A 10,981-nucleotide genomic window follows, 5' to 3' on the forward strand; every position below is an offset into this window, starting at 1 on the left:
TATTATTTAATAGACATTTTTAAATATGATATATATACAACTTCTTGTAATATATATTACAAGAAGTTTGGGATAGCGCATTTTCAAAAATATGGTCTATTGGATTCTTAAGGAGGAGAAAATGCGCTCCTACCTCTATCAGCCCGTTCAAGAGCTTCGTGAATCAAATGAAAAAGCTCGAGTACAATTTTGTCATCATTGGTTGTTGCAAGAGAGTCACGCTGATTTTCTCGAAAGAGAGTTCTGTTCACCGATGAGTCTCAGTTTGCTCGAAGCAAAGTTTTCAACTTCCATAACAATCATCACTGGTCAATGAAAAATCCATTACGAGAAATTTAGATAAAGAGAAGAATAAGAAAGAAGGTTATGTCACAGCATAAAAATACCTCAAGTCAGGAATTTATTTTCTATAGGTTTAAGCATGAACAAAAATTGCAAATATCCATTAGTTATCTGCTAAACTTGTGAGACGATGAAAATGCTATATATGTCTCAAAAGAAGACCCAGAACGGTTTCAAAAATATTATCGTCGACATTTTGACTTACTCGAGGGTAGACGGATAGAGTAAAGATTCTACGTCAATGATAGTGCCTAAACGTATTTATTACCATTTTATAAGCATTGGAAGTTATACATGTAATCATTCTCTGTAGTGTCTTCGCAACATTTGTAGCATCCACTGTTATCTTTTTCATATTATATTTATTCTTTCATTGGTTATATATACTGATTACATACACCGGTAACAATGAAATCAATAATTGTAAATTAAATTAAACAATAGTAAATATTGAAAAAAATTCATTGATTTATTTATACAAATTTAGATATAGGAATAGCATTTATAACTTCCAAATAACGAATTGTAATTTGAACACATGTTTAGTCCTCAACTAACATGTAATTATAATAAATTAAAATTCACTTGAATAAAGGCGCACGATATATTTTTTGCATTATATCTTTTTTCAAGAATTTTATATTAAAGAAATGATTAAACTTACTATAAAGATGGGATTTTCTTAGCAAAATCAAAATTCTTGTTATAAATTCTAAGTAATGTGTGCAACAAAATATTAATGCACGCTCGAGAGTTTCGAACTTCTTATTGAACTCTCTTCTCTTACTGAACTTGAGTTTAGTAAAACTTATTCTGATTAGTCAAATTTCGATCCAATTTCAATCTTAATCCATTATGCGATACGAACGTTATTCCGGATCTATAATAGATGTAATAAGTTTTAAGCCGTGAAAAATTGACCAATCATAATTGAATATGAGAGGAATAATCTATTGTGATTGGCCAATTTTTTAAGGTTTAAAGCTTACTAAACCCATTGAAGATTAGGCTTAAAGCTAATTTCACAACCTCCGGTTAACTTAATCGATCGTGATTGGTTATTTTTCGTCAATTCTATTTAACAACAAATGCGATTGGTCAATTCCAATGGAATAATCAGGGATTTAAGTCAACCGGAGGTTGTGAACTAGCCTTAAACTAATTAACTAGTTACTACCCAACCTTGCCGTGTTCCTCGTTAGAAAGCGCCATATGTGTCTGTGGGCCACACATTAGAGACGTTTCGGATTTCTAACCTCTCGTTTGAAAGGACATCGAGTGTATTATCTGTTATTTTTTCGACGAAACGATAACGGGAACGGATAATAGTATCAATAAATGAATCACAAGGGAAATAATATGTCGATAGGAGGTTATTCACAGCTGTTCTCTTCTGATTTTTGTTAAAATTCTCCGCTGAACCATACGTCGTGTAGAAAATTTCTTAAGAATGACGCCGTTTCTCGATTGCTCATCGAAAATTTGCAGATATAACATGTAAAAACAATACAATGGCGTATTCCGTGAATATCTCTATAGAAGCCCCGATCGAGAACCAGATACAGGAGATCTCCTACGATGGACAAGAAATTTACCAAGCGTAAGTGACAGATTCGACAATAATAAATAACATAATAAGCAATACTTGATGAACACCAACCAATGCTTTTTATTGGATTTTAAGCATACGTTACACCTGCAAACTAATCTAAATTTTATGAGAATTAAACAAGGTATATACATATCAAGTAGATTTGGTTTCATTCATCGCAGGCCTCTTACATTGTCGGAGAACCTGGCGAAAATTGCTCAAAAAATTGACTTCAGCAAAACAAACGGCGATGAGATAAACAAGGAACAATTGGAGAGTAGCGAGAAGAATGAAGAAGATCAAAAGGATTCAGCCTCATTTCAGTCCTCTTTATGGCCATGGGATAGTATTAGAAATAAATTAAGGTTTGTCATACTTTTTCATCGATGACGGTATATAGAACGTGATGATAAGTAAATAATATGTTTCTAAGTATAATGTACATGGCAATGTGTTGTTGTATGCGCTGTTATTTATACGGTAACAAATATCTCGACGTTTTGGGAAATAAAAGGTTGGATTTGATTTCTTTGGTAGAAATGCATTGACAGAGGTGTGTGTGTTGGCCGATGTACTCGCAATAGCTAAAGAGAAAAATTACATGGTGCTAGACCCGGTACCTCAAGAGTCAGTTGAGATAAAGCCTATGATGCAAGTGTATGCTAGGAAGAAAGCACTCACCGGAGCAGGGAATCTCATCATTCATGGTGCCCAAAGACTGCAGAATAGTCAAGCTGAATTGGCGAAAAATAGGTCCACTCCTGACTTTCACATTGAATTGTTGAGGTTACGGCAAAATTGGCGTTTGAAGAAGGTGGCGAACTCTATCATCGGTGATCTTAGTTATCGAACTGGTTTGTATTTTTTTACTTTTGAAACATATCTGTTGTGCACTGCTGGGTAATTTTAATATTCTCTCTATCAATTTACAAACTCATATCTGTACCCTAGCTGGCTCCAAGTACACACAGACGGGCATGTTTGAGGTAACTAAAGCTGAGGATGAGGAAAGAAGTAGTAACAGCCCTCCAGCATCTCCCAACACTGGTAGCAGTACATCGGGACAGCCTCATGGTCTCTCAAATTCGAAAGCGTCTGCATTGCGCGTAACCATACCCAGCGAGCTACAAGGTGTTGCTTACATCGAAGTACTGTGTCAGAAAGGTAATGTATTTGTAATATAAAATTAATTTGTACGATGCATATATACGAAACAAGTGAACGTACACGGATGTTCATTACAGATCAAGAAGATCTGTGCAGTGCGAATATAAGTCTACTCAATAGCAGTGCGAATAGTTCAAGCACAGACATGCACTGGCAGCAGAAATTGGAAGCAGCGCAGAATGTGCTGTTCTGTAAAGAGCTGTTTAGTCAATTAGCGCGGGAAGCTGTGCATTTGCGCGCGCCTATACCTCATATGGTTGTAGGAAATCAAATAATGGCCACGGTATATATCATATACTATACGAGAGTAAAACTTTCCTCCCCTTAACTTAATTGTGAAATTACGTTATACCAGGTACTTCCCGGAATTCAACTGATAATTGGCCTGTGCCACAGCACAGGCAACGACAAGAAGCCCACGGCTCCGCCGCCGCACAAATCGGACCACGATCACGTATTGGAGCATTCCTTGCATCAGCTGTTGCGCGAAGTGCATCACAAAAACACGCACCACCCGTTGCCGCATCCTTCCTCGGGTCCGCTCGGTCCCAGTAAACGTAGGTGCTTAGCCGGCCCCACCGCAGCCGATAGATACGAGCTTCTGGAAATGGCGAAGAGTCAAACGCTACTGGAACAAATTATTCAACAGGCGCAACACTTTTTCATGCGTTTGCGTACAGAATATGTGTTGGACACGATAGCGAAGGAGGTGAAAGATCCCCTCATCGTTTCGCACTGGAACGCGCTCAACTCGCCTACACAGTCCTGCGTGAAGATTAATATCCTCACGCACGGCTATGACAGCGTGTGTCGGACCTCACTGGTCGTCCACGTTGGGGAAAAGTCGTTGAAGTGCGTTTGCCGCGACGGTAGAGTCATGCATATGAGTTACGAGCCTCAGGAGCTGAGAGACCTAATTTTTTGTCAGGTTAGTCCTTCAGTTGAACACTTTCTTTCTACCTTTGCATCTACGTCGGATTTCTAAGTTACATACCAACGATGGTTAACTCGATTAAGATATCTTTGTACGCGGGGAATCCCTATAAACTGGGACAATGCTCTATCTATGTATATCTACGATTTCATCTTTATTTCGACAAGTACCCTTTTATTCTTAAAAATCTACAAATCTACCCGCAATTAAAGTCTCAAGTCTTCTTCTTTCATTCAGCATTTAGCGAAATTGTATCTTAATGTATCCTTTATATATATATATATGTATTATTGTAGATTTATCAGCATCAGATAACTGCAGTGCAGGCTTTGGCCAAATGCATGGGTTGGCAGTTTTTGGCGAACAGCTCACATCTTGGTGTGGGTTCGGTGGAACCTCTAGGAAATGCCAGTAGTTGCATTCTAGCTTCGCCGATTGGGGACAGGTATTTCGTAACACAGAAATTGTCCGGATTTATGATATCAAAGGCTGTGTTGTTCTGCATTGCTCAACGAATGAATCGATTGTCTTTGTAGAATGATAGCCGTACGATGTGAACCGCAAACCGGCGTACAGGTCTCCATTGCTCATTCGCCTCGGAAGGACTTTTTCCCGGGTCAGCTTGTTCGTGAGAGGAAATGGGAGAACCTAGGTGGCTCCTTCAAAGAAGTCAGATGGGACAAGATGGAGGGAAAAAATTTCCTCAACAAAATGGAGCTACTCATGGCTTCCTTAACGAGTTCTTAAGTAATGCGAGAAATTATGGCGACAATGAGAAGTCGACGTAAGGAGAAAAAATCTTTCAAGATAATGTTCGTAATAATCTTGTTTTTGGAATAATCTATTTCCCAAACGGAAAATACAAGACGTTTTATCAAAACGTATTTTGATTTTATCATGAATATTTTCTTTTCTCGAGAAAATATTTCGTACAATTGCAATCGGTACTCCTGCCTTCCTAGTAAAGATTCTTTTAATGAAAATTTATGGCTTTCCTTAAAAATTGAGTTTTTCTTACAATGTGAAACATTTTTAAACCTTTTTCATAAAGTTGAACGAAATTTAACTTATGAAATAATCAAATTTCTTATTTCGTCTCTAGTGAAATTTTGATAATGTACAACAATGTCTGAAATGTTCTGTTTAGATATAACATTTGTTTAACTATTCATTTTTTTTTGTAAAATAGAAAAAAGAAAAATGAGTACAACTTTGAGGTATTTTTTTTTAACTTCGGTTCATGTAATTGTTTTAAGATAAATTCAAGATTATGTACAAAAAATTATACTCTGTAGAAAAATCACCCTTAACGGTGGTAATAAGCCGAAAATTACTCTTGGAAATGAAAACAAAACACCAAGTGAATTTGAACCAGCGTTTGAACGTATTTTTTGCAAAATAATATTAAATAATTAGTAATCTATGTATAAAAACTATTAAATCATAATATAACCCCTTCTATAAGGATTGAACAACTATAAGGATTTAAATTAACTCTGAAGGTGGTTCTTGCATGTAGGGGTAGTTTAGTGGTAAGAAAATTTTGGGAAAATTTTTTTCCACATATATTTGACGTCTACTCGAATTTGATCTACCACTTTTTATATAAATTTAATCTGTGAAACTATTACACAACAAAAATTAGCGTTAAAGAGTTAACAAGAGGGGGAATTTATACAGCCGAAGTTGTACAAAAATTAGTTTTATTTGATTGCCATATGAAATGCAAATGTGAGTTGGATAATAAACGATTGCGAGTTGCAGTGATTGGAGGAATGTTATACAGTGTAATTGATATAACAATATTAATATTAATGTTATACAGTAATTATCTTAGGTATGTAATTATCGGCTTGACTTCTCCTATCCTCTCACTTACAAAAAGTAACGAACATTTCCTTAAAGTTTAACCGTTCCTTCGTTTTTTAATTTAGTTAAAGTATTTATTCTTAAGGCGCAATTTGATGCACAAATATACATTGTGTTTAACGTAATATATTCATCGTAGACGCGTACATATATACATATAACACATACGTGGCTACGATACACGTATCATCACAATATATAATCACATTCACACGACACACACACACACACACACGCACACACGTTTTAGTAAATATTTTTTTTCTCTTCAAAATACACAAGGGAATACTATACAATTCGACATCACGTTCTGGATTGAGATGCTATCGTGAATCCGTCGCATAACTATTTCGATGGATTAAGGGACGGACTAGGAGCGGCTTGACCAAAAATATTCGTAATGTTCTACAGTCTTCCTCCCTCTTTTCGAGGGAGAGGGGGAAACACCATTTTGAGGCATTCTCCCTCCCGTTCACTCACTTCCTTTCTCTCTCTTTCATTTCCATATAAGGAGATATTTTGAAACTCAAATTCGACCGTCTGCGCTAATTCATACTGGTACATACCGAAGTTACAAGTAGTGTTATTTAAGTGTAAAAGCGTAACGGAAGCACCCTGGCCGATAAAATCGACGGAGACGCATTTCGCTAAATTATATAATAATATCGCGATAATAAGGCGCTTACATTTTACGTTCGGACAACTTCGCGCGGGTAACAGGCATTCTCAGTATTTACCACCGGTGCAGAGCGCAGACGGTCAAGTTCGCTGTCAGTTGTAACGCATCACACATTCGTACAGCGTGAAACTCACTCCTCGCTCGTGGTTTGGTCAAGTGGATGTATTATACACGGAATATAGCGAAATATCTTGTTTAGCCACACACACACACACACACTTGAAATTTATCAACGATATAATACAGTTATATTTTTTCACATTGGCCTTCTCAGTAACTTCACGGAATAAAAATATTCTGCCCAATGCGTCGTCCTTATACAATCATCATATAACGGAGCAACGAACGATTCTCTCGTGATCTATCGTTTAAAGAGAGAGAATGTACCTTATTGTGTTTACGCTCACATCCATCGAAAGATAAGATATCCACATGCCACGAACGCGTCAAGTAATTTTGGGACTGCCCTTTAACTGTTTTATTTTCTCAGGAAACAATGAATTATACTCTGCGTCCTCCCACCTGCGATTCTGAACGCAAGCGCGGTAGTTATCATCAGTACTATGTAAGCAGACAGGATACTGGCCGCATAAGCCTGGTATCGATTGAGTAACGTCATGCAGGAAACGAACAGATGCGACCCAACAACCCAGATAATTTGTCCCCAGTGCTTCCTGTCCAGAGCTGAGAAGAAAATGACGCCCCAAAATGTGTGCAGCAGGATGAAACATAGAGTGAACGCCGCCGATATCACGAAGAAATATTCTGTGCCCTGTCGTAATCCCATGGTGCCAGGTCCTACTGCGTCAGCCAGGACATTGACCAAGGCAAAGGTGCCGCTCATGAAACCGAAACCTAACCCACATACATAAGCGAATACGTGCCTGCTGTCTGCTACATGAGTTGTCGTGACCTTCTCTAAGCCTCTTTCAGCTTTACGCAACACCCAGTATAACAGATACCTTCAAAAATATAAAATATTTAATATAAGAAAAGAATTATATAAATATTATATATATATATATATATATATATGACTGAATGAAAAATAGGCAAATATTATATAGGTCTGTGTAACAAAAGTCACCTGAAGCCTTCTTGAAACAGCACAGAAAATACCAATCCAAATGCGAGATGATTCTGCAATGGTACAACGGCGTACCAGAGCCCCGACGACAATAACAAAGAGATGAGCCAAAAAAAGGCGCTGGCTATCAGTATGATTATTCTGATAGGCTCGGCGGCGATGGTAAACGTAAACATTGCCAGCGGCGGACCGAAAGCCAGGAAGGCGCAACCGAAGAAGCCCATGACGGTCATTTTCTCTCCGAAGCGGTCGAACACGTTACTGGTCTACCTTTCACGTCTCTTCCCTCGACGATCGGATGTTGCGAACGATTAAACGCTAAATCTCCTTAATTCTACGTAGCCTCTCCACGGCTCGGATACTCCCTTCCGTCGGGCGCATTTATCCTCTCGATTGTCGCGTTGCTCTGGGCTCACAGATGAGACGAGCGGCCGCAGTTGTTATTGTGTCGTTTTAGAAATGTACAAAAGTCCGCATCTACGACGGAATCACTCGCCGTATCGCTTGACTCGGGGGAAATTTGCCGAACGCTTTATACGACTCCTCCATACGAGCGCGAGGTTATCGATAAGAACGATAGCTGTCCATAGGCCATTGAACTATGAGTGCGATCCGCTAGACGCCGCAAACGCTTTGAAGTGCCAGAAGAAAAAAGAAGTCACGGTCAGTCGCCAACTCAGTAGAAATCCTACTTGATAGTTTGGTTTGATAGTTTTTGACAAGCGATTGTAGGAAAATACATTTCAGAGGTTGAATCTATTATTTTATTTCATAAATATACGTTTGCGTATAATTTAATCATACCAAGCTATATTATTTGGTTTTTAAAGTAATTTTTTATATAGAATAAAATTTAGTAGGATCGGGCATTCACGCGTAGGATTTCACAGAAGTTCTCGTAGGAAAGTGTCGTCACGAATTGGCAACACTGGTCACGATTGGATCTATACGGGGTTGGTTGCGCTCGGAAAATGCAATGTTGTACGACGATTGAGTAATTCGTCAACATAATTGGTATAAATTTAAGCGTGGTCCACAATGGACGATAGGAGTATGTTCATAAGAAGTAAGAATAAGAAATTGACCAATCACATTCCAATGGAAGAAGAATAATCGACTATGATTGGTCATCAATTTCTTACTCAGCCATGTTTTACAGAATCGAACTATTGCTGACAGTCGAGTCGAAAAAATAATCGCTATCACGGGCGATCAACACAGGAGTATCGAAGTTCGATATTCAAGGATAGTGCATCGATACGTGGAAATGTCGAACGGTAAAATATCGATTAAAAGTTTGAATAATATTCTCACGTATCTCTACTGAATTTCGTCATGTTAGCACACACATATACACGCACAGGTTCAAATATAATTCCACACAATCGGTGCGGATAAAAACAAAACTTGCGAATGGAAATCGGCGGAACGAACGTAAAACAGGTCGAGCCAATCACGAACGTTCCGCCAATTCCGCACTGCGCACTATAATGCCCGCAGTGTCCCAACGTAACGCCCTCATTAAGGCCACTTTTTCAAATTCAGTAAGATCTTTCAAATATATTCTGGATTTCCTCGACCTCATCAATCAAGCCCTTTAACTTTGTATACTCCGTTTTTGTCCAATCCTACGTTGAGCGGTGTTGAGGATGCACCTTTAGAGCACCTGAAAGAAAATTGAGAGAAAGAGAAAAAGAAAGAGAGAGAGAGAGAGAGAGCTCAATTATATTCGATCGAAGTAGTTCCCGTACGATTATGCAACTCTAAATTGTTTAGGTTTCCCTTAGCATCGAGCAGCAGGCGATTGGCGGGGACATTGGCCGGCTCGGCGGTAAGAGGTTTTCTTTCTCCCCGCACTCTTCCACTGTGTGTCCGAGCGAGGTTCCACGCTTCCGGATTTTCGCGCAGTCTCTCCTCTTCTTCCCAGTGTGCTCTCGAAAACCCTCAAGATGAATCGTCTAATGAAGATCCTCCGGAGCAAGGAGACCCGCGAATACTTTATGAGGCGAGTGCCGATTACGTTCGTTCACGATGACGTTTCGCTAATGAGACGTTCGCACTGTGCATAGTTATCGTAGTCACGAGTGACAACACGTTCTGTTTTCAGCACGCACTTTTGGGGGCCGGTCGCCAATTGGGCGATACCGATCGCTGCCATTTCCGATATCCAGAGGGACCCCAAGTTTATTAGCGGTAAAATGACCTTTGGTTAGTTCACTGGACTTTGCCACGTAACATGTTTCCCTATATTCTTGAGGGGTTCGGTTAGCAGCGCTTTCTATTCATCTAATTGATTGATCGATCGATCGATCGCCCTCTTCCTTTCTTAGCCAATCGCTTGAAGTTTTGCCTCAAGTTCACGAGCAAATATATAAATACGGCAGTATTCTTTTTTTCTTTGCTATCGTAAAGCATAGATTTTCAGCTAGTTTTAAACAGTTCTGTTGCTTATCTGACATGCACACACAAATCGAATAATTCACAAAGAATCGGTGAACATGGAATGAAGAATTGACAATTGATATTGTCGTATCGTGTAATTACTCTTTCTCAATGCATAGCACTGGCTTTATCGTAGTATATAAAAGGGTCATCTGTCAATATTTGCATTCTACTTTACCACAAGACTTATAGAAAGCTATGAGAATCAGACCAGCTCGTAGAAAATCTGTTATTATACTCATTACAGTGTCAATTTTCAGGACTCTATGCTAATCTTTTTCAGCATTATGCTTATACTCAGCAATGTTTATGAGATTTGCAATCAAGGTGCAGCCACGCAACATGCTTCTGTTTGCCTGCCATTTTGTCAATGAGGGTGCACAAATTACACAAGGCTATAGATTTATAAATTATCATTACTTCAGTAAGGAGCAGCAGTAAGCCAAAGTAATATTCATTTGCCAAAGTGATTCATTTTTGTTAATAACAAATCATATTATTTATATATATATATATATATATATATATATATATGTAACTCATATAATTTGTTAAGCATAAATATGACATAATGAAAAGAATTGTTTCTTAATGAATAATAAATGTAAATATGTTACAATCAGCTTTGTTTTTACTGATCTCTATAGGATTAATATGTATGCATATTTGACGAAACTATTAAGAGAAACGTCAAATATTTAAGCAACTGACAAATTTATATACACGACAATTTTCACACATAAATTCGCATGAAATATCTTTATTTCATATAAAAGATACAAAATATTTTAGTATAAAGAATTATTATACCATGAATTCGAAATATCGAGATTATCATTGATAAAAATACATACTTGTAGCATCAATAAT

General features: G+C 38.0%; 3 protein-coding genes across 3 annotated transcripts; 2 read left to right on the plus strand and 1 right to left on the minus strand.

Moving 5' to 3' along the window:
• Positions 1 to 1,562: 1,562 nt before the first annotated feature.
• LOC106741220 (mediator of RNA polymerase II transcription subunit 17) lies at positions 1,563 to 5,806 on the plus strand. Its single transcript, XM_014612997.1, has 8 exons — positions 1,563 to 1,942; positions 2,116 to 2,298; positions 2,471 to 2,787; positions 2,885 to 3,097; positions 3,178 to 3,383; positions 3,456 to 4,028; positions 4,331 to 4,479; positions 4,571 to 5,806. Exons 1-8 carry the CDS (start codon positions 1,854 to 1,856, stop codon positions 4,779 to 4,781), a joined length of 1,941 nt encoding a protein of 646 aa, XP_014468483.1. The 5' UTR covers positions 1,563 to 1,853; the 3' UTR covers positions 4,782 to 5,806.
• On the minus strand, positions 5,721 to 8,275 carry LOC106741221 (gamma-secretase subunit Aph-1). The gene is made up of 2 exons (XM_014612998.1): positions 7,670 to 8,275; positions 5,721 to 7,544 (listed from the first exon to the last, which is right to left on the minus strand). Exons 1-2 carry the CDS (start codon positions 7,900 to 7,902, stop codon positions 7,061 to 7,063), a joined length of 717 nt encoding a protein of 238 aa, XP_014468484.1. The 5' UTR covers positions 7,903 to 8,275; the 3' UTR covers positions 5,721 to 7,060.
• Positions 8,276 to 9,230: 955 nt separating this feature from the next.
• Positions 9,231 to 10,635, plus strand: LOC106741226 (mitochondrial pyruvate carrier 1). Its single transcript, XM_014613006.1, has 3 exons — positions 9,231 to 9,674; positions 9,777 to 9,877; positions 10,395 to 10,635. The coding sequence occupies exons 1-3, from the start codon at positions 9,619 to 9,621 to the stop codon at positions 10,550 to 10,552; spliced, it is 315 nt and encodes a 104-aa protein (XP_014468492.1). The 5' UTR covers positions 9,231 to 9,618; the 3' UTR covers positions 10,553 to 10,635.
• The last annotated feature ends 346 nt before the right edge of the window (positions 10,636 to 10,981 follow it).

This window comes from Dinoponera quadriceps, unplaced genomic scaffold, assembly GCF_001313825.1.
Source record: "Dinoponera quadriceps isolate SergipeBrazil2010 unplaced genomic scaffold, ASM131382v1 scaffold475, whole genome shotgun sequence".
Taxonomy (NCBI): domain Eukaryota; kingdom Metazoa; phylum Arthropoda; class Insecta; order Hymenoptera; family Formicidae; genus Dinoponera; species Dinoponera quadriceps.